Source organism: Larus michahellis, chromosome Z, assembly GCF_964199755.1.
Source record: "Larus michahellis chromosome Z, bLarMic1.1, whole genome shotgun sequence".
NCBI lineage: Eukaryota > Metazoa > Chordata > Aves > Charadriiformes > Laridae > Larus > Larus michahellis.
Genome location: NC_133930.1, coordinates 84,088,223 through 84,112,082, shown reverse-complemented (window position 1 = coordinate 84,112,082; position 23,860 = coordinate 84,088,223). Strand labels below are relative to the sequence as shown.

The following is a 23,860-nucleotide window of genomic DNA, read 5'->3' as shown; positions in this document are numbered from 1 at the left end:
CTGAGGAGAAGGAAGTTTCTTTCGCCACCTGAAAATGAGAATCATAACTGTACTCTAACTAATAAACCTACACTGGATACAAAGAGAGATAACCAAGCAAACATCTCTTGGTATACAAAAAGATATTGCTATAACATTCTAGAGGAAATTCTATCTTCAACTTGCTAAAAAATCCACAAACAGAAAAGCTGCGATGAACATAGAAAGCATCTTTTCTGATGTTTAATTTTGCCAGAGAAATTTAGCCTGTCAAATAAGCCTGTTTAAGTAAGTACAACTTTATCTTAATAGCAACCTCGGTTTGGACTTACGAATTATTTCAGTAAAAGGAATTTAAACAAGGAAATATTCATAGCCATGTAGGAAATATTCATAAGCCGATCTATGAAAAAATGTTTTTCATATTCTAAGCATATTTCAGAACCCCCTGCTTCCAAATTCCTTCTGGAAACAGCCACAAGTTCTCATGTATGAAGTATACTCAATCTTGAAAATGTTTATTGACACAAAGTATTTTCCAGTGAGATTCTTCACTCAAAAAGTGACTTAGGCAAGTAAGGCTTTACAGAAATATAATCATTTGTGATCCAATAACCTTCTTCAGAGTAAAAAGTTACAATGGGTCCACCTGGAATAAGATAAAAAAACCTCTAACATTCATACCTCCTGTCAATCCTTTTTTTTTTTTCCCTAGGAAACAGTAAAATAGCTCCCACTTGATAGACGTATTTCTTGAATTTCTAGAACCACGACAAATGCCTACAATCAACCGTAATCATTCTGTAAGCCGTAATCATTCTGTAAGCTTCGATTTGATGATGGAGATGTTAAACAGCATCTGAGTCTTAATACACATTGACAGAAGTACCCAGACACTATGTACGCTTATTTCTAGAGATGAAAAGTGTTATATTCACTGTTATATACAACAGTAACTATACCTAAATCAGCCAGTCTCGTAGAGCTGAAACACAAGCATAATTTCTACAAATGAGTAAAACCAATCAATAGGATTACACATGTAAAAATAGTTATGTATGTAATTATACCTTTAGGAGGTCAAGGCCTAATACTCCCCGAGCAAAGAATTTCAGCATATTCTTTGCATTTTCTCTCATCTACCTACATATTTGTATTTCTTGGTGAACAACTAAATTGACCCAATACCAAGAACACCCTGGAAAACGCTGGCCAAGAAAGACAAAAATCAGAGAGCAGCATTATCCAACAATAAAATGAAGATAAATTGCACCAGATACCCATCTCAAATAATTGTGAGTCAGACATAGAGTTTACTGTTTTGATGCTTCCAAAAATCACCTTAGGCTAAAAATCTTCAGATGTAGCTGAGACAAATTTTAATTCTCTGTTTCTTCGAAGTGTGCAAGGAAATACTTCTCCATCGAGTTTTCAATGAAACAATCTAAAATTAAAGTTTTGTTAAGCTTATAGACCATTGCTACGTACTTCAAAAATACAATAATTAATAATCACCTCATCATTACCGTGTTGTAATTCTGAACAACGATGGTAGTTGTGTACCAGAATCAAAGGTGATTTGTGAGTCACTGGTATTTTTTTCCAAATTGCCATAAATTGTTCGTACCCAATGACCGAGATCCTTACAGACCTCTGTAGTGGTATTCTTCTTTAGTGCTATACATTAAAGGTACATGCTTTCGTAGCTTTTCCAATAGTTCAGTTTCAGTCATCATTTTCACATGTTAAGTAAAATATGCGTGTAAGCATTTGCAGACTTAAGTGCTCTTATTTGTTTTTAACTGAATTCCAAAAACAAATACAAAAGCCCTGGAAGACAATAAATTTAAATAATAAAATTCCGTGTATATTAGAGGTTTTAATAACAGGTTATGTTGTAGATGTGATTATGAAAATTTCATTCGAATAAAGCTCACAACAATTTCCAAGGGAAGTATTGCACTGTAGGTTTGAATGCATAAGGATCAATCTCATTCACCAGTATCAACTCTTTAAAACTCATCCAGTGTTATTTTTCAGCCTTAAAAGTGCTGACAGTACAAATAAACTGCCCAGCATTAGTTCTCACAGAAGCAAATATCGTTTTTCCCATTGATTTCCATGTGACCAAGACACAGACCACAATTACAAGCTAATAAGCATGTGCTCCCATTATCGATGTTAATTAGTTCACTCAGATGCAAATTTAGTAAATACCATTGATTTCTTCACGTAAAGCTATTAGAACACAAAAGTGTATTAGAAAGCTAGTAAAGCACAAAACTGCATGTTAGAAATCAATAACAACACAAATATTAGTAATAACAGCAAATTAGAAATAAAGAACTGTGCGCCCTTGCAATATGTTAGCTTTTACATTATCAAATATTTGGTCATTTCAATTTTAAGACTAACATGCCACCAACTATTTTATTTCCTCAAGAATCTGGTTCTCCTTTCCACATGGAAACACTGAACACATTTAGTAGGAGAAAGCTTGTTTTAGGCTTAAGATAGACTGAATATATCACATTCTACCTTCATTTATTAAACTGCCTTCATGGCAGATTCTCAAAATGTTTAGTATTTAACTGAAAGACTCATTCTAGAAGATGTGTGCAAAGTATTATCAGAAAAAAAAAACCACCTTTGGCTTCTATATAATGACTAAGATTTTTGAAAATCACATGTTATTTCACATCTGCACTATAAAGCAATTATAGACTCATTAAAAAACAATGACTGATGTTTGGCAAGCAGTTCCGTATACATTTGATCTTAACTTTATCTGGGCTAGCCAGAGTGAATTATGCAATGTCTTACACAGAATCAGCATATCAAAAGCAAGAAGCACAAGCAATATTTCCAATTGTAACCACTTACACGTCATTTTTTAATTATTAACACGTTTAAAACTTTATCAGATGACGATTTGAGAAATTCATTCTCGCTTTTAACTCACTCTCCTTTGCAACAGACAATGCATGCGCAGCTCCTCGGCTTCTTTTATTTTTGCCTCTTTTAAAAAGTCAAATTAATGTTTTGCGCATTTTTTTGAGTGTTAAAAATTGCCAGCGAGGATGCGTCAGGCTGTTTTGCCCTGAGAATAGGATTTTCCACTGGAAAGACCCTTGTCTCCACCTGCCCTGCTCTGCAGAGCAGAAAGAGGAGCTGCTGGAACAACAGAAACCTTAGCAGTGTCTTACTCTCCAGTGGACACGCTCACTGTCTGCCGCTGGTTAAACCCTGTCCCTGCTGCAACAGGTGCTGCCGGCAGAACCCTCCGTCCGGCTGGACAGTGAACATCTCTGCCCCTGATACAGGATGCTTCCAGAGCAGCTACCACCTCAAACAGAGAGACAACAAACCTACCTAGACCCGGGGAGATGGACATCCGCCTCTTCTGGACTCAGCCAGCCGCCTGCACGCTCTCTGTCACTCACGCATTATGCATTCCCCTCTCCTCCTCCTCCTTCCTCCGCGCCGCGTAGCGTCCAGCACTCTCCTCCCTCCTCCAACTCCTGCTGCAGGGATAAAAGGGGGTGGGATGGAAGAGGACACAATTTTCTCAAACCCCAGCAATTGCCCTTGCGCTGCTGTAGTTGAGATAGAGCCAGCCCCTCCAGCCACTGCCTCAGCAGTTCTTCCACCTAGCGATGACCAGGCTCTTTTATTACTGCAGGCAGCAAAAACTGGCAGGTTTTACCACTGGATTATGACAGATTTTGGATTCAAGTCCTCAGCTGCACCAGGACATGCAGCTCATCGTAATTCACAGCTACTCTGTGCTCGACAGGGATAAACAACTCCCAATCCTAGACCAAGCGTTCTGGACTCAGTAATTTCTCTAACTAACATCTAATTCACATTTTATGGTCACCCCATTCCAAGCAAATCCTGCACCACAGCAGACATACAAAGACACAACGGCAGTGCTCGGACCTTGCCAGTGTTGGCCCACAAACTCCCCAATTCTCCCATTTAATGGTAAACAAGTATCAAAAATGCTACTTATCCAATAAATGTTGAAGCATCTAAGCCACAAAACATAGAAAGTACTGAATTTTGATGGAATCTGAGTTAGTCTCATTTACACAGTCTTTTCTGTTTTTCCAGAACCTGTGAGGTAGCAACCCATCTTAAAAAGTGGAAATGCTATTGCAAACGAATGCAGCAGTAGCATTTCATGTAGGTGAATCCAGTTAGATGCACTAGCACTCCCACAGTCCCTGCATCTCTCATACAAGCTGAAACCATTCTATCAAATTTTAAAAAAGCATCGATTCCAACTCCAAGGAAATCCAACACCCAGTACATTCCCAGTCTACAACAGTGCACAACCACATATCAGGTACTGTGAGCTCACTGGATCCTGTCATTTTTTTGGTCCCAAATCCTCAGACTCTTCTATCAAAACAGTACTCCGAAGCAGCTCGAAAAATCATGCCTCTGACACAACTCGGTGCAAAAGCAATGCTACAACCAACAGGCATCTAATGTGAAACTTGACAGATGCATTTTTTAAAATCCCATATTCCTTGTTAGCATTGAATACACAGAATCTCTTGTAAATGCCTGTTGTAATACATGTTAGCATATGTGTATTTAGAAGCAAATCCAAATGTAACTCTAGCCTAATTTTAGATATTAATACCCTTGGCTTTATTTCACAAACAGAGCATTTACAGAAAGGCAGGAGGAAAATGTGAAGCACAAAATAGGATTCTGCCCGGAATGAAAACAGAATGATTTTTACAACCTTTGATGTAGTTTACTGAAAAGTCGTGCATTTCAAATGAGCTTCCTTTGCTTTGCTTTTATTTGGAGCATATGGAAACAGCAATCACGGTGATAGAAATCACAGTGAGAGGAAGCACTTATTCTGCTAAGGCTAACATAATCTTTGCATATAGAAGGAAAGAATACAGCACAGAAATATTAGGGACAAAAAAATTAGAGGATCTATACGACTCTGTGCCTTCTGATGGCATTAGCCTGGTCACTACCTCAATACTGTGTTATGGTGTTCACAAACCAGGAATAATGGAAACAAAGAGAAAAAGATGAAGAAGATTCTTCATAATGATAAAAGGTTTGAAAAATTACTTAGTAAAAGACTAAAAGACCACCAGAAGTATTTTGCTTATAGAAGTAAATGCGACACTTCAAAGTAGAAAGCATTCCAGCCAACATCAGCCATCCAGTCTAACCTAGTCACATAGCCGGACCAGATGGACCACCTCTAAGAGGTGCTTCTCTCTCTCCTCTGCCTAAATGGGGACTCCAAACAACTATCTTAGACTACCACCTAACTTTCAGATAATGACATTAGGTTAGCGTTAGGTGAGATGAACCTCTGGATTTACTCTGTATACAGCTACAGTGAAAATGAACGTTGATAAGTAAAAATCTGCAGTGTAACAGATAAAGGCATAGATGATCTAACATGCAGACACAAAAGCAGACATTAGTAATCAGAATAAACTCCAGTTCTAACACCAGAATAAACCTCCAGAGCAAAGGAAACAATCCACTGGAATGACTACCAAACATTATAATAAAATATCTAATTTTAAAAAAAACTACAAGTGTACTTTTTTCTTCTAAGAAGGCATGCTGTACAACAAAAAAGAAATTCAAGTAGATGTGTATGATCATCTGTGTTATATGTCTGACCACTTCTTGCAGTAGTCCACCTGGGTTTCTTTATTAATATATTTTTTGATCAATACTTTATTATGCATTATTCCCATGTACCAACTCCAGTTTTTCTGTACTGAAAAGAGAGCAAGGGTCAGTCCTTCAAAGGCCCATACTATTAGCTGCCAAATTTTGCATTAGACAGAACTTAATGTATAAGCATGAGAGAAAACTATGTTTTTCAATACCATACCGCCATTATTTTCCTATCTCAGCCTCACAATCTAGATCCCATATTCTTTTTCCTCTCTGGATCAACAGGTGGAAAGGATACTTGAGGTATAAGGTTCTCTTTATCTTTTATTCTGTAATGTTGTTTCAGCTTACATAAATTACTTCATGTTTTCCTTTTGTTGTCCAGTTTCCATGGGAAGTTGGGGCTCCCACCAATAGCTATCAAGCTGCTCAGTATCAGAGGGGCTGCCTTAATAGTCATCAGTTCTCAACTACAACAGACCTGAGCACGTTAAGTGTTGCTAATTACTGAGCTGGAAAACAAAGCAAGAGTCAGAACTCAGACTTGGGCTCGCTAATTCACACGGCGACTGTCATGGAGCCTTTCAACAAAACTGCATCCACATCCAAAATGACTGTAGCGTTTGTTGCTCTCTCCCACTCAACATGCAGTGATCCACATTTTCTCTCGATTCTGGAGGACTTCCCAGTTACTTTTTTTCATTCTCATCATAGCACTCCAGAGATCTGTCCTTCTCCTTTATTAGAGGGGAAGATGAGGCAGAGCTCCCGTGGGATTTGGTCAGTGTGGTCCTCAAACAGCTGGAAGGTTGTTGGTGATTGACATGGGGTGCTCCGCACACACTTTTAACAGCTCAGCATGCTGCCCACACAGCGCTCTCACCCCTTACAAATGTCAGGGATAAACAATCAGGCGTGGTATTGGACCTACAAAAGATCTGGCATTGCACAGAACTATGCCTTCAGGTCAGCCTTAACGTCTCTTTTCAATAAAAGCAGTAAATAAGGTGTACTAAGTGCACCCCTCAATTCTTTATTTGTTTGGATTCCCTTTGTTTTGAATTCATTAAAACGCTGCAAGTTGAAAATGGCTCTGCTGCGAGTAAACCAATATTGAAATCGGCAGCAATAGAGTCAATGGACTCCAGTTTGTTTGTTTGTTTTGCCTTTTCCCTTCGTTGGCATCATCTGAAAGGAAAGACCAGAGAAGAGGGAGTCAGAAGAAGAAACAAATCCCGGAGAAGGAAAGCAGGACTTAAAGGAGCAAGAAAAAAAAAATCCAAACAAAAGGCTTCAGAAGGGAGTATTTTCTCTTCTTCTTTACATTTTTGTTTCTACTAAGGAACGTTTTTGTGTTGTACGAAGGCCATTTGGTTTTGAATCACAGGTATTGCAATCTTAATCTACTAATATTAGAAAGTAAAAAAAATGTCTATAATATTTTTTTTCTGAACATCCATAAATGCCACTAAAATTGAGATTTGTTTTCACCTGTGGCATCCAAGCCTCAAAAGTCTGGGCTAAGCACTTATTTGGATGCAAGCAGCAAGGAAAGAGAATTTTGAAATTTCAGTCTTGCACAATTTTCCACATTGCTCTATCTATCCCTTTATTTGGTACTTCAGCTGAAGCAGATTGAACTACTCAGAATGAGGAACATTAAGCATATGCATAGCTCTTTTTCATAGATCAATCCTTAATTAAAATACACCAGACACAAGTTAACTTTACTTCTTTCCTGTTTGTTAATGAGTCAATTCCAGTATGATCCAACACTTCAAAAATACACAACATCCATCAGACACTGTTCTGATCAGTTCTAGTGTACAGGCAGAATACCAAGGCTGATCTTGCTCCTCTCTTCACAGAGTAATCAGCAAGATACAGATGATTTTCTTGCAAGAAATTAACTTGGTTTTGGTGGATTTTTTATTTATTTTTTTTTAAAGTGGATCGTCTTTGAGCAATGATCCATGGTGGTAAGAATTTCTGAAAGACAGACCATTTTTAGGAACATCATAGACCACCACAAGCACTTATATCCCTCCTTGTGGGGCTGTCTGCTTGGCTGATGTCTAGGACGCATTCCCCGTGTTGTTATTACCTCTTCTCAATGTGATTACACTGGGGAGCAGATCTAACTGGCAGTGTTGAAAGAAAAGCACCCAGAACTACAGAACATGACTTTGGTCTTCAGGGAACTATGCTAAAAGTCGTGCTTTGAAAGAGGGCAGAACTGACCAAGACTCAAAGAAAAAAGGTGTCTTCATCTTAGACCCTGACTAGTCTATTACCTGGCTTCTGATCACTATCGACAACAGCTGATGATGCAGCTTGTGTTGTCCGTTCTTCAAAATGTGAAATGAGGTTTCTGATCACTTTCCTGGTGCCATCTAGCTGCACTCTCTGGAGACTCCTATCCAGCCACCCCACAAAGAAATGTGCAACCACTGCCAGCTATCACCTGATGCCTCTTCAGTAGTACCAGGCACTTGCACCTCTCTCGTTCCTGAAATGTTCCACATCCTTCTCGATGGACTGGGAATGCCTTAATACTAAAAATCTTGATTTTACTGCAGAGATTCCTGATGAGTAAACAAACACATACAAGAAAGAGCACAAAGTAGACCAATACAAACAGTACTAAGTATCTGAGAAGACTGACAAAATTTGAGTATTATGCTTCTGACCCGGCGGTTTATGCTGAACTGGCTGATGTGCAGATGGATGTAGATAAATTCAGGTTTCGATCCTCTGTTTTTCATAGATGTCCAGGATTTAAGAAACCAAAAAACAAGACCTTCCATTGTGCTCTTTTTTGGATGGACAAACATTTATTTGTTTATGCTTCCTGTGATCAGCTTGCCAAAGGTTAACTTTTTTACAGTACAGCTCCTTACTTGTATATTGATAAAGCATACTGATGTTAATATTTAAAAAGAGCTGTTAACTGAAAAAAACGAAGTACTCCTATTATGAGGAACAAAGTACATGTTCCCTGACATCTACTCATGGGAGGTTGCTTTATTTTAACACACGTTACAGCAGAAATGCTATTCATATACTCGTAACATTTTTGTTACTGAACTTAGCTACATATTTGACAAGACTTTCACAAAAAATTAGATGACTTTTAGAAAACAAATATGTTCAAGTGTAAAAAACTGAACAAATTAATGAGAATATAACTTCTTTGTTTCAACTTACTGCACATCTGATTTGGTTGATCAAGCTCCAGCATGCAATTTTTACACAATTTCTGTCATTTTGTGCCATTATAACGACACAAAAAGAATGCAATCTCTGAAGAGATGGTTTGGTCTTACAACGTTCAGTGGCTCCTTTCAAACCACAGTGGATGCTCACTGGCTTGTAGGTCACACGGAGGAACAGCAAGAAGAGAACTTGGCAAGAATCGTCTGCCTGCTCCTCTTGCACAGTTATTGTTGCTAAATAAAGTTGCAGTCTTGTTTCCTCCAATCAAGTGTGTCCAGCTCTTCATTTGCAGCATGTCACTGACAATGTAGATAGTACACAGCAAATCAGAAACTTTCTCATAAAACATCCACCTAAACACACAACTTCAGAGCATGTCAAGCACTAGACTGTAAATTCAAAAACCACGCTCACCAAAAGTGTATTTTCCTGAAGGTAAAACATAGTAAGAATATTAAAAACTCTCCATAATCCCTTGCATCTAGATTGCTCTTAATTTCAAAGTCCTCAAAAAGTATTTCAGACTAGTAAAGATAAAAGCAAAAGTGTTCCAGCTGCTGCATACAACTTCACTTGCTTTCCCAATTCACAGATCGGTATTTTGTTTGCTTCCTTTGAAATGAGGAAAAAAACTACTTGGAAACACAAATAACTTGTGTATTTCAACTTAAGAGTTGACTCCTCTCTTTTCTGAAATCCTTTAAGTGAAAGATGGAAATATTTCCTTATTTGTTGCTTACTGTTCCCCCTCAAGATCAAAGAGATATTACTTGAGTAAACGTGAAATTAAGTAACCACAGCAAATGTAATCTTCCAATGGGAAGCCGCAGGGCCAGAACCTCTGTCTCAGAAGTAACTATCCTCCGCATTTATGAATTTATTTTCCTAGCTGTGGGGAATCCCGGCATCCATCCTTGCTGTAAAATTGTGTCTATAAAGGGGCACTGGAACATCTTAGCATTCTGATGCTGAGATAGTGATCCTGGGGACTGTCAAGGGTGTAGAGGGAAAAAACCTTACAGCTGCTAATAGGATAACACGTGCTCTTCTCAGAGCTGGTCTGCAAGGAAAAAGATGCAACTACTCTCGATACATCTGCTTTCAGTTTCATTTACACATCGTCCTGAACAAAATCTAAGGCCTTCAGGATTTCCTTCTCTTAATGTAATGCTTGATCTGCAATATTTTTAAGCTAATGAAAGAACTGTGTGCCATTACTTTTTTTTATTTTTTAAAATGTGACATCTATAAGTTACATGTTTATTATCTCCCTCTTCCCTGTGATACATGCAATTTAAGTATATGAGATGCAAGGAGATGGAAAATCAAACCACTTAATTATGTTATACTGCAAAGGACTCTAAAAAAACCCAACCCAACTACACACGAAAGTTCTATACATGATTCGTTATTCATTATCTAGGTATTGTAGAAGCCCACGTTGATGCAGTAACATCACTTGATATAAAAATATTTCTGGAAAAATATAACCTATGTAACACTACTATGAAACACACTTTTACATAGCCTTTTAATTTACCGTGTTGCAAATCAAAAGCAAGAGATGGTTCAAGACAAGAAATAAAAACATTCCATGAGAAAGTGACAGATGAAGGAGGAAGTTTAGGGTATACAGTATAAATCAATAAAACTCATATTGTTTAAAATCTGTATAAGATCAGCTAACTTGATCTCTTTAAGTTGCTTCCAGTTTATGCCCACCATGTGTGGTGCTTCCCTGTGGTTTGTTATTTTACTTCAATGGCAGAGGGAGGAAACCAACAAAGCTCAGTAACCATACCGCATAGCACAATGTAACCATGGAAGCATTTGTCCTCTTGTCAGAGCCTCTCCAGAACGATTCAGCCATTCATTTCATTAAATCAATATTGAAGCTTTTAAGATTTATTACTTGAGGGTGGAGGAAAACTAATAAAACAAATTCCTTGCTGCTTCCCATTAAATACATCTTGTCACAGTAGGCATATTAATACCTTGTAAACACTTTACCGATGTCGTGTGGGCTGTGTTACTGTCTCTACTTATGGAGGGATTACTCATAATGTATTTGCATTAACATGTGTGATACTCATTGAAAGAGCTTAAAGGTTTCTGACACATTCTGCTGTCCCGTATAGAAACTGAATCGAATAGAAAGACAAAAGTTGTAAGAAAACAGGGGTGGCGGGAATCTGTTTTAGAATTCATGAAAATGCTCCCATCAAAGAGTTTCTATGTCTACTAGATCACTGTCTTATTTATGTCATAAAATGGACATTTGTAATCATACTTTAAATGCTTAATAAAGTTGAATGGGATGATTTCATTTACAAGTACTTTGATATCTATTAAAATATGCTATAGTTATCTAAAAATGACAAAGATAAAGGCAAAACTGAAACCAGCCCGTTTTGCATGAAAAAGAACAATTTCTTAAACTCTATACTAATAATCTAGATTACAGATAGCTATAGTACATGATAAATTTTCATTTTTTTAGATCGACTTTATACTGAAAATTTGAAAGAAAGCATAGCAAGATGTTTACAATTACAGTACCATTACTAATATCAGGAGCAGGGAGTATTAATTCAACAGTTTAATTTACACTTGCATGCCATTATAGGTAAAAACTGAAGGCACCTTAAATACATAGTTCAAATACTTATCAATATAGCAGGCTGTGAATGCCATGCCTGCTCAGATATTAAAGCTTTTCAAGACTCTGAATCAGGTCCTTTACCATGAGATAGTCTCCCTGCTCCCGCTCCCACTCCCTTCTACTATTCCCTTTCCTTTTTGTAAAAGCTGTTCAGCATACCCCACTATTCCAGCCGTGAGGAGCTTAAAACAAAGGATAAAAGTAATGCTAGGATATTCCAGACAGCTCCCTCACTTGCCTATAGGCCTCTTTTCACGTGGGAAGAACAGCAGAAGCGTGGAAGAAGAGGCTGCACAGTTAGCGGGACTGCAGGGGTGTATCGGGGCCTGCATACCGGCACTTTCCCACTCAGTGGAACGACATCAAAGGACTGTTTGCCAGTGAAAAGCTTTTCTCAGTCGTAGCCACAGGTAGCAATGTACCGATACAGAACACACCCACAGTAAAAACATGTGTGTCGGTGGGCTTGTAACCAAGGAAAGGTCTGTATCAATGCAGATGCAACCACACCTAAATTGCAGTGGCACCGTTAAGGGCTAATTATCAGTACCAAGGAGGCCAAAGAAAGCTTCTGCTACAGCTGAAATCCCAGTGCTTGAAAAATACCATGTAACACTGAACCCCTTCCTGTGGGGGAAAACTATCAAAATCCTTAGGCTTTCCATTTCCAAAATTAAGACGAAGAGTTTACTAGAATGACACAAAGCCAGTATTCTACAATCAAGAAAAAATCTGAATAAGCATGCATCTTAGTGCAATATTATGGTAAAAATTCAATCAGAAATAAAAAATAAATCAGTATACAGGTTATGGAAAAGCGAACTAGAGAACAGATATTTTAAATTACACTGTGTAAATTATAGCATATTACAGACATAAGGGAAAACCACTGGGTTGGCAAAACAAGGACAAGTTTAATAACCATGTTTTAAATGTCCGTAATAATCAATTCCAAAGATACAAAAGGAAACGTAGACTATAAATGCAGCCTGACAGCAAACCTAGTCAAAATAATGCAAAGGCTGATGTGGAATTTCACTTATAGGGAGGTAAAATAAATGAATGGAATAAATATGTAATCTTATACAAATAGTGCACTGTGGTTTAATTCTGAAAAATTATAAATTTGAATGACAGTAATTGTGCTGGTATAACAGAACTGAAGAGTTGGAGGACTTTTTAATCACATTACCATATGGTAAATACATAGTGCAATACCAGCAAGCAGTGCAGTGCTGTAAAATGGATTAAAAACTAGCTGGTAGATCTCAAAAAGCACTCTCCAGTAAGAGATTATGAACAAAATATAAATTTCATTATAAACAAATTAAACCACCTCTGTTATGTAGTTCAACAAGGGTTACAAATAGATCTGCTGCTCCTCAGCACTCTCTCCCTCTAAATCCAAAAATCACAACTGGATGTTTGTGGTATCAGTATTAGCAGAAAGGAAATGACAATATTACAGTGATATAGCTCATCTGGTAAGCTGTTTCTGTTTAAAAAAGTCATATTAACACTGCTGAATACCTTCAAAGCTAAAATACAGGTTATACCTTAGAAAGGATCTTCTGGATCATTTTCATCTGAAGAAACTCTAGCAGCAAAGCACCTCACCGTAAGTATCCAATGTGATGCTGTGACTGTGAAAAAAAGGGAGTTTGTGTTATCTTCAGATACATCAACAGTAGATTAGTGACAAGTTAGGGTGGGGGAATCATTTACCTTTGTGTGTAGCACTAATGGAGTGAATATTGAAACTGCATAAAGCTCTGGTATCCGCATTATAAAAATAACGCTGAAACCCACAGAGGATGCAAACAAAATTCCCAAAACCTGAGAGCTAAAGAAAGCAGAGAAAAACAGTTAACAAGCTCTGAATGTTTAATTCCTTTAAAAAAAAAAAAAAAAAAAAAAAAGGAAAGACTTGACAACAATTCAAAAATTCCTTCAGAGAAAAAACAAGATGAGCACTGAAAGGGTTTTTTAATTTACTCAGGCAAAACATATAAAAAAGCAACAGCTATTCCTGGACTTAACTACAGATTCATCCAGCTAAAATTGGAAGGATTCTATGACAATGTTTTAAAAAAAGAACTTCAGTTATCACACTACAGAAATTCTTAGTCATCAGTACAGGTATACGAGAAGGAATACAGAATCTTAGAGCAAAATCTGTCTGCAAATAATTTGAAATAAATTTTCAACAGACTATACGCCATGTCTCTTGGACGTGTCTTTACTGTAACTGAATTATTTCACTGGTAGATTTTCTTGTTCAGAGGACACCTCACCTAAGCAAAGTAAAATGTAAATCAGAAGCAAATATGCAATTCTTTATAGATTTTTAAAACCAAATATCAGCCAACCAATGCACCCTGCTGGCTGTCTTATGGAAGGTACACAGTATACTTTTTAGTTAATTTTATTTAAATTTAATATATATTCATAGTAAAAGTAACCAATTGATGTTGAGTAACCAAAGGGAAGCAGCAAATACATGAAACATGAAATTGGGAAATAACAGTCTCAATCCAAGAATAAATTTTAATTCATTCTCATTAAAACCACAACAATACTAAATTAAACAATTAAGTTTTGTTGTCAGTTTTAACCCATTTTAGAGTGAAACTGTTGGAACCTGGCTAACTAAAAAGGGTTTCTGCTAATTTTCAAGGCCCAGATTATAATACTTTCAGTTAAGTGTGTACATGCAAATATTTCCACTAGAGAAGAGACTACACTGCAAGCCTCTGCAGATTTAGCACTATTTGCTTCCTGCATACTTTTATAGTTCTTAGATAGCTCCTCTTATTGCACCTTACACATCTTGCAGTCAGACACTGCTTAATAACATCACACTTCGTTTGACTCCATTGGAGCTATAGATCTACCTTGACATTATTATTTCCTACAATTTTAGTACCATTCCCAAGTACCAATCAGGGAAGCAGAGACAAGAAAGGATGCATATTTATTTCTATGTGAATCTTTTAATGAGTCATTACTATGTCATTCAAGCAATTAAAACATGCAGTTAGATACTTGGCACTAAATATCTAAATGTAAATCTAGCCCTGTGGTCCCAAAGCATAGAATGATTTAGAGACTAACAAAAGCAGCGGTGGCACATGACATGTATGTAACTTCCAGACAGAAATAATTTTTTTTTTTTTTAATTAAAAATGACTATCAAGTTACGTCTGTCCTCCAACATCTCCTTTACAGTTCCTTTCTATTAATTCCTTAAGATCTTTTTAGTATTACTATGTGTGTGCTTAACTTCCTACCTCGGACCAAGCCACACTAGATATAACATGACCAAGGGGAATTTGGTAGAGATCCCTGCAGTGGCTCTTGGAATGCCATGGAGTGATTAACACTGACCCCGTTGCTCATTGAGAATGCACTATTAGGATATGCAAAGTAACTTACATGGCGATGGAGAAAGGCTGTATTCCTATTAGCATTCATGGGAGCTACGCAGCTACAGTCTTGTTCATCAAGTTTGGAATATACCCTTTTGTTATTGATGGGAAAATGTCACTAGTTACAAATAGTTACACACAGGGGTGTAGCAGGGTCAAAGCAAACTCCAATACTTTCTTCCCCCCTCTAAGGCAGAGTGCTGCTTCAGCAGTTCTTTTTTGACCTGATGGTACACCTCCTTAGATAAAAGAAACGGTGAAAATTCCCTGCTCTGACCTCTTCTGCAGCCTCACCACTCAAAGATTAAAGAAAACCTCCAAAAGGATATGCCATTAGTGGTGTATGATGGCACAATCATCAGACACCGCTGCAGGCATCACTGTGTATGAAGTCTGCCTTCAAACTCCTCTCCAGGTCCACCCACAGCTCTGACGGGTCCCATAAAACAGTCTTTCAACAGCATGAATAGAGTCTGAGTCATCAGTTTCCCAGTTACAGACAACTACAGTTGCTTCACTTCTATTAGTGAAAGCTTCCTTTAAAAACCAAAACAAAACTGGTTGGTGCTGCAGATATTCTTTGCCAGATGTGGTACGACACCTCTTAATAGATGGAATTCTAATTCACTAAGTTATAATTACTTTTCCTCAACTTGAGATCACATGAGAAAACTTAGGGTTTATGGGAAATTAATTCAATTTTGTCACCGTCAGTACTGCTCTCGCTGGAAACAGTGGTGGAAGATTCAATCTACTTGCATTTTGCCATTCCCAGAAACACATACAATCATTCTGGGACCCCAGCAAGTATGTTCACACATTTGTCATGTAATCTGACAACCAAGGCTCCTCTTTGTTGTACAGCGGCTTCTATGTAAGGCCGTATCTAAGGCCTTCAGTGCAGCTATGTTAATTAGCACAAGCTGTGCATCTGACCTATGATAAAAATAGAAGGCTTATTTCTGAGCAGGCTTTGATTGGGAAGATGCTATGAAATACTCTGAAGAAAAGAAAATATCCCTGGTTAGGCTCCGAAATGGTTTAGACATAGTCTCCTGACATGTAAGAAGCTTTGGTTTGAGGGAATTCCAATTGCGCTTGGCATCTACAACAATATTTTTAACAAATGCAGAATAAGAAAGCCTGAAAATTAGCTTCTGCTAACTTTGCCCAGCTTCTTGCTGGAAGGAAATCCTGCCTACACATTAGTACTGCTCCATGCTTCTCTGCAAAGGGCAGCAATCAGACCTGACTAATTGGGCCAGCTCGTGTTTTATGCTTACTGCTGACTTCTGCACCTGAGAATATTTATATTCTTTCATGCAAACCTTCTCTTACTTACAACACAGAACTTCTCTGCTCTTGACAGAACATCTATGCTGAAATGTGTTTGCTTTTCTTAGCTAGGGAGTACCTAGACAGCCTTAGGAATACTTTAATTTTACCTGATCCATCCCTCATCCACAACAGAGCACTATTTTAAAGGTAGATACTGAAATATATGTGTTTACTCTTTAAAATAAGCTAAGACACAAGAACACACTGCATCTCGATAGCTTATTTTACAATGTTGGAAACATGGCTTCCATCTTTGTTAGCTTCTGTGGGTGTGAAGCATGTCACTTAATGGAGATACCCAATCATTAGCTCTTATGTGTTCCAACTCAAGTAATTTAAGTTTTCAAAACTAAAGTCATAAAACAAGTCTGCCTTTGTTAATACCAAACACATTTCTAACTTTTTGGTTGTTCAGGAAAGTCTGAGAACATCATATAATAAGACTCAAAAACAAAAGGCAAAAACCCACTAATTTAAAATTACTTTCTTTTTTTAAACATTAGATTTAATCTTTTGAGGAACTATGACTTGTAACCGCATTAGTCTTCAGCAACAATGCAATAATTTGTTACAGCATATTCAGCCTAACCTTAGAGCTGTCAGCTTTTGTAAAAAATACTGTACTTGTTCTTGCTGTAATCAAAAATGTCCTTCTAAGGCCACACCAGAAGAAACCCACGCTACATTAAATTCAGCTCACTTCCTAGTCTTCCTATTACTGCCTATTGCCTCAGCAACTGCAACAGCTGTGGACAGTTCTTTAATAGTGAAAATGACTGTACAAGGGAAGGAAAGTTGAAAATATCTACAGGGCTTAATTTACGGTTTCTCTCTTGCGAAAAAATACATCAGCATGGGCTGAAAACCTGTGTCTCTGCAGAGCTGGTCCTGGGGGGGAGGGGAAAGGCTTGAAGGGATAAAAATGACATGGAGCTGTTGGAGTGGGGCCAGAGGAGGCCCCGGAGATGCCGGGAGGGCTGGAGCCCCTCTGCTGGGAGGACAGGCTGAGAGAGCTGGGGGGCTTCAGCCTGGAGAAGAGAAGGTTCCGGGGAGACCTTCCAGCCCCTAAAGGGGCTCCAGGAAAGCTGGGGAGGGACTCTGGAGCAGGGAGGGGGGAGATAGCACAAGAAGGAGCAGCTTTACACTGAAAGAGGGGAGATTTAGATGAGATCTGAGGAAGAAATTCTTTGCTGTGAGGGCGGTGAGCCCCTGGCCCAGGTTGCCCAGAGAAGCTGTGGCTGCCCCATCCCTGGAGGGGTTCAAGGCCAGGCTTGGAGCAACCTGGGCTGGTGGGAGGGACAATCTTTAAGGTCCCTTCCAACCCAAACCATTCTATCACTCTAAAATAGAGCTGGGCAGCAACTTCTGAGTGAGCAGCACTGCAGCAAGAGTCAGGCAGGACTGGAAGGCACACAGGCTTTGAGGAGGAGCCGCGAACTACAGGCAAAAATGGCTCTTAGAAGAATTACCTTACCGGCCTAAACACATGACAGCTTCCTACCTGAGAGACCGGGTCAGTAAAGATGACGGATTAACAACAAAAGCCCAAAGGCGGGAGTCTGCACGCCCGCCCGCTCCCAACACTCCCGCTCTCCCTCGGGCCTCCCCTCAGCCCACCTCGGCGCCTCAGTGCCACCCCTCGGGCGGCAGCAGGCCGCGACTGCCCGCCGCGGGGGGCCGCCCGGCCGCCTCGGCCTGCCGCTGACGGCGGCGGGTTCCCTCACAGCCCCGCTCCCCTCCGCGGTCCCACACGGGCGGTTCAAGGGGGTGAAAAAAGACCTGAACGAGGCCCCTCGCAGCCGCTTCCCGCCTGCCTCCCCTCAGCGGCAGGACCCGGCGGCGCGCGGGCCCTTTAAGGGCGGGCGGCGCCGCCCTGTGGACGTGGCGGGGCGGCCGCCATTGCGGTGGCAGGTAGGGCAGCTGCGGGGGGGCGGCGGCGGGGCCGGGCGCTCCCCTCTCCTCCCTTCCCCTCCCTTCAGCAGCGGGAGGGATCGGCGGGGCGATCCCGACGGCGGAGGACGGTCCGTTCCACAGAGGCACCCGCGGAGAATGGCCGGCAGAGGCGCCGGCTGCGGCCTGCAGCCGCCGGCCATAGCGCAGCCGCCCGCCGGCGGTCACCTGTACCCCATGGAGGGCGAGGGGCCGGAGGAGGAGGGCGAGGGGCCGGAGCTGCGGCCGCGGGGCAGGGAGAAGGTGCGGCGGAGCGCGTCGAGGGACAGGCTGGATGACATCGTGCTGCTGGCGAGGGATATCCGGGAGGGGGACACGCTGAACGCCATCGCGCTGCAGTACTGCTGCTCGGTGAGTCCCCGCCGCCGCCGGCCTCTTTGCCTAAAAACAACATCGGCTGGAAATCAGCCTCTCGTTTCGCTCGTGTCGCTGCCTGGCCCAGAGTGTACGCTTTACCGTAAAAGTCGCGGTCACGCGTGGGCCCTCATCCCGTTAAGGGAGGGGGGGGGGGAAAAATCCTGTATTTGCGAATTTGGCTAAATAATTCTAAGCAGAAGCAGGTTGTACCGTTGGGAGCTCCCCGCCATGCCCCCAGCACTCCCACTAGGCTCTCGGACCACCCTCCCTCTCCTACCTAGGAGTTCTTTAATTAGTTAATTAGTGAGTGTTCGTCCTACCCACCGCTTCTGGCTGGCCAGCACTAATTAAGGCTTCCGTCCTGGTGGGTGTCAGCCTGTGTGCATATCCAGTCTTAAGGGGAAATCAGCTGTGTTGGCGGACTGACTGCTGGCTGTGCTGTTTTCAGGAGGTCAGATTTAGTCAAAATTTAAAATCCCTATTTACAGGAGCCTTGCTGTCACCTAATACTTACAGGCAGAAATAAAATTAGGGGCCTGCTGTCGTCAGCTTAGGTACCAAAGTCTTGATGTCACTGTGCGATAATCATGACAGACCTTAGCCTTTTTCAGCAATTCTTGGCTTCAGAACCCACTGCAATTAGGTATTTTGAGCAGGGTTACTAGATCAGCCCTCAAACAAGAAATAAACCATAACTCAGTTGCTCTCGTTCTTGGAAATTCATGGAGAACGTGGAAGAGCGTTCCAGGGCTTTAGGCAGAAAGCATAACTTGTGTTGGGGTGGAATCACTGAGGTAAACGCTCCATTTGGCAGTGTTTTATGCTCATCCGGTCTATTTAGGGTGGTACATGTAACAAATACACTGTCCCAGGAACCCAAACACTTTTTAAAGTTACAAGTTTAGTACAGGCAGTAGGCACAGATTGCCCTAAGTTACTTTTTCTGGCCATTTTTGTGTTTTAAGTGGAGGAGTCCCAGCAACAAGGGTCTCTCGGCAATCTTGTCTTCTGTCTGTAACCTCTCCTGAGGCAGATGGACAAGAGGACAAGAAGGATATGAACTTGGGTACTTGTGCATCTAAAATAGGCACAATTCCTGTGTGCTTTACCTGGTGTTGCAAAAAACCTACCAATTTTTGAGTACTTTGTTATGGTGAGGTTCGTTGTGGCTCTACCTCCCATGTTGAGGGAGTTGCTGTCTCAGAATGAAGCTGCGAATTCTCCAAGGGTACTTAAATCCCTGTAGAGTATTTCCCGTTAGACTCCAAATCTGAACTTTCTGAGAGCAAAATGAAATTTGTTTTGAGCAAGAATAGGGAAAGGTGAGAACTCACTTGATGAGGGAAGATGAGTTTTAAATTACGCTTGGTTCCTGCTTTAGCCCCCAGAAGCAGAAAGAGTATCCAAACTACAGCTGTGGCTAGATGAATTGGAAGCTCATAATTTTTAATATTCCTTACTCAGAAGTTTTCAATTTAATTAGGAACTCACAGTAATTTACTTCATTTGGAAACACCGAGGTCAAGTCCCATTCATTTCACAGAGACAGTTGCTGCTGGCAGATGAATATACATTTAGTGAACATACATGCCTGCAGTGACTTTCAGTCTTCCTATCTTAAGTGAGGAGGTTTGTTACCTCGTAATTACATTCTTGCTTTAACAGTGTTCAGATTTGGTCTTTGACCTCTTCTCACTTCATACTGTTTGAATGGGTATGGGTTTAAAAAGGAAAAAAAAAAAACAAAAAAGGCCCTGCCTTTGTTTCATTAGGGAAGAATTGTATTTCTGAAGGGTGTAGTACTCTTATTTAAGAGTTTCGGTTCAATGGAGCTTTGATATTTAAACTGTTGTTTTTATTTTTAGGTGGCAGATATCAAGAGAGTTAACAATCTTATCAATGATCAAGATTTTTTTGCCCTGAGGTCTATCAAAATTCCGGTGAAAAAGTTCAGTGTATTGACAGAAACACACGTCTCTCCAAAAGGAAGACCAGTCCTTCGGCCTGCTCAGTGCTCCCCAGAAGTGCAGGAGATGTCACCATCTGATAAATTCTCTGCTAATGAGACTGCTGGCAACTTCTTAAAAGAAGTGGATCGAGATATAGAAGAAATAGTGAAGTGTAATGATACAAAGCGAGAGAATCTTAATGAAGTTGTTTCTGCCTTAGCAGCCCAACAGGTCTGTTTTGAAACTGATGGTAAAACTAAAAAATGCAAGGATCCTTACTATGGAGCAGATTGGGGTATAGGATGGTGGACAGCTGTAGTGATTATGTTGATTATTGGCATAGTAACTCCAGTTTTTTATCTCCTGTATTATGAAGTTCTAGTGAAAGCAGATGTCAGTCACCATTCTACAACGGAATCTTCCTATTTGCCACAGCAGCATCAAATCAGAAACAAAGACAAAATGGAATAAATCCAGCAAATAGTATAAATGTTGATAATCAAGATCTTCAGCCTTAACAACGGAAAAACCCCAGGCAACTGTTACTCATAGACATGTAACATAGCATTAGATAAAGGGGAAACCACAGAATGCAAAATGCATCTGGAACCCAGAGAAAATGCGTACTGATGTGTGACTTGCCTTTATGGGCAGTGTTCCAGTACAGGTATAGTTCTGTGGATCATGTAATCTCTGAATATTTCAATGCAAGATTGGGATATAAATTAAGGTATAAAATTGTTTCTGAAGCTTTGCACTTTTTTCTATTTTGATAGGCATATGTTTTTTAATTAATGAGTTGAAAATACGTAGTTTGAACTAACACATGAGGAGCCTCACTTTATGTTTTACAGCCCTAAAATGGGCTTTTGGGGATATAACTTTTAAACATCTTAAAGTATTTATAGAATGCATAGTACACTTGACATTTTGATATCAGGTTTACAGTTGTCAATTAAAACTGTGTTCTCATAATTTTATCTTTCTTATAGAGTAAGATATTTTTTTTAAAAACCCAATCATTCCATAATCAATTGCCACTATGAAGTTCTTTTAAAAAAGTGACTTCTGTAGAGGCAGTAGCTAATACTTAAGCTGGAATCTTCAGATCTTGTGCCTGTGTTCAACACCTGTGTTCAACCCATTCTTTAGTACTTTTCAGTATAGGCAGTTGGGTAATTGGTTTTCTGTTAGGTGATACTGTGCCTCATCATAGTCCAGTTGAGAGTCTTGTTGAAAATTCACATCCTTCCATGGTATCCTACTGAAAACTAACAGGGCTGGACTGCACTTCTCTGGTCAGCTGTCTGTAGAACAAAAGAAGCGCAGATGTGTGGCACCTTGCTGTGACTGCTTCAGTAGCATTTATTTTATGCTATTGGATTTTCCCCTCCAATTAATCTCTGTTCAGGACCAACAGATCCTTCAGACAGCAGTCATGTGGGTCCTGAGTGTGCTAGTGGTCATGTACCCATGAACCTCAAACACTAACTTTTTTGTGAAATCTCCTAGAAAAGTTCAAATGAGATTCAATGGCTGCTAGCAAGAACCTCAAAATTGCAGCAGAATAGACCAGTTGCAGCTTCAGACTTCTTCCTGACGTCATACTGTGTTCATCAACCACTCTGTTCTTGAATGTTTCACTTGGGGTTTCATGAACCACCTTGTTTTTCCCCTCTTTTCTTCCCTACCTGAAAGTACGACAAAATAAAAAAATTCTGGACTCTTCCTACATAAAGGAGGAGGTACTTGTGTACTCAGAATATTTTTAAATAAAAACTGAGATGCTGCCTATAATTTTTTTTTGTTATATTTGCCTCTTGTAGTAGGATTTCCATTGCCCTGTTCAAAGTACCACTTGTTACCAAAGCCCAAGATGACTGACTGAATAGGACTTAAAAAGAGAGAAATGGAAAAATATCACTATTCCTTAAACTACTAGTATAAGCTTTCTTTGAGTGTCTTGATTAAGTATATACAGTATAAAAAAAATCTGATAAAGTGAGCGTTTCCTAACTGTTGGGTGTATTCCAAAGTGCTTTATCAACTTAAATTTTGAAAGAAAAGACTCAAGCCCCATCTATTCTTGGGGCATCTATTGCCTGAAGTGGGGCAAATATTCTTCACTGGTATGCTAGGTGTACGAACATGAGTTGGATAACTTTTAATGTATTATATTGAAATCAAAGCGGGTCAGAGCTTAAAGGGAACGCTGTACAGCTGGATCTGTGAACTATGATCTGTGGCTCTTGAACCCTTTGATCAAAGTAGTATCTGTGGAGATAGTATGACTACTCATAGTTTCCACCCTAGAAGAGGGATTGCGAACAGGCACGAACTTCATGTTTCACATAACACTTGTTTTCAAAGATAATAGTTTCAAAATAATAGTTCTTTCCACAAAAAGAATATGCTGTTAACACAAGCATGAATACTGGAGTACCAGTTCTGGGTAAGGCTGTATGAAAAACTGCATTACAAAATAATTTATGGTGGCTAACGTGATACAGCTTCTAGGGCTATAAAACTTTAAAAGGTGACTTGCTCGAGTCAAGATGACAGAGCTTTGGCACATTAACACAAATGTCTTCTATTTGGGATCAAAACTCAGTACATAATGTGTCAGTTCTAAGCTGCAAGCTTGTTTGCTGCTGCTTTCCCCTTTGTTCTATTTCTGAAACCTCAACATTTTTAATGCTTTATCCTTCCATTTCTGAAGAAATTGTCAAAGAACATGAAATTAGCTATTGTGATGATGCAACATAAGCCTAATTTGCTGCCATGAATCTGAACTGACGGCTATTAAACTGCCATCAGTACAGATGTGAACATAACTTCAGTTGTGGTTTGACTGTCAGGAAGGTCTCTATCCTGTCGTACCAGTAAAGGCATCAGTGGTTAACTGTTGCTTTTTGTCCTGTAGTTACACAGCTGAATAGTTTTCTCGCTTATCTTGGGCTTTGAGCTTTTACCGTGTTGGAAAGCCTGTGGCTTACTGTTGCCGAGTTAAGTGCGATGGGCCTTTATTTGCCTCAGGATAAGCAGGCATTTGAAAAACACAAAGGGATAGCTGTTTTATTGAACCGTACTATACTCTATTCAAGCGCCTCGCATGGTTTTACTGTTTAATTATGTAGCATATTTTTAATTTAAAGGGTTAACTTTATCAGAAGATGTAGGAGGTCTCTTTCCAAGACTGGAGGACTTCAATAGTGGAGATCTACAAGCATTAGCTGGCTTGGCTTTCTGCAGGTTGTAGGGATCTCAACCGTTTTTTGCCCAAGTATAACACAGTGGGCAATGCA

The 23,860-nt window shown here is 39.9% G+C and overlaps 2 protein-coding genes and 1 long non-coding RNA gene across 8 annotated transcripts in view; 1 reads left to right on the top strand and 2 right to left on the bottom strand.

Annotated features, from left to right (window-relative positions):
* Nucleotides 1-3,456, bottom strand: part of ADGRV1 (adhesion G protein-coupled receptor V1) — a 291,124-nt gene extending 287,668 nt beyond the window's left edge. For all 5 annotated transcript variants that reach the window (XR_012584987.1, XM_074570871.1, XM_074570873.1 and 2 more), the window contains exon 1: nucleotides 3,352-3,456. Coding sequence is in view for 4 of the 5 variants with exons in the window: in XM_074570871.1 (XP_074426972.1) it covers nucleotides 3,352-3,373 (22 nt within the window). In the remaining variant the exon portion in view is untranslated. The remainder of the gene's footprint in view (nucleotides 1-3,351) is intronic.
* Nucleotides 3,457-4,621: 1,165 nt separating this feature from the next.
* LOC141736545 (uncharacterized) lies at nucleotides 4,622-18,205 on the bottom strand. 2 transcript variants are annotated; one of them, XR_012584985.1, is made up of 5 exons: nucleotides 18,079-18,205; nucleotides 13,259-13,376; nucleotides 13,090-13,176; nucleotides 8,863-9,170; nucleotides 4,622-6,843 (listed from the first exon to the last, which is right to left on the bottom strand). It is a non-coding gene; the product is annotated as an uncharacterized LOC141736545 (long non-coding RNA). The 2 variants fall into 2 exon arrangements; XR_012584984.1 differs by lacking the exon at nucleotides 4,622-6,843 and having other exon boundaries at nucleotides 8,476-9,170.
* LYSMD3 (LysM domain containing 3) lies at nucleotides 18,173-21,298 on the top strand. Its single transcript, XM_074570868.1, has 2 exons — nucleotides 18,173-18,600; nucleotides 20,472-21,298. The coding sequence occupies exons 1-2, from the start codon at nucleotides 18,349-18,351 to the stop codon at nucleotides 21,024-21,026; spliced, it is 807 nt and encodes a 268-aa protein (XP_074426969.1). The 5' UTR covers nucleotides 18,173-18,348; the 3' UTR covers nucleotides 21,027-21,298.
* Nucleotides 21,299-23,860: the final 2,562 nt, after the last annotated feature.

What these genes read in the sequence shown, in the direction of transcription:
- LYSMD3 (XM_074570868.1), top strand. Translation starts at nt 18,349, where the DNA reads ATGGCCGGCAGAGGCGCCGGCTGCGGCCTGCAGCCGCCGGCCATAGCG. An exon ending in CGCTGCAGTACTGCTGCTCG is followed by an intron (nt 18,601 to 20,471) that starts GTGAGTCCCCGC and finishes TTTTATTTTTAG; the next exon opens with GTGGCAGATATCAAGAGAGT.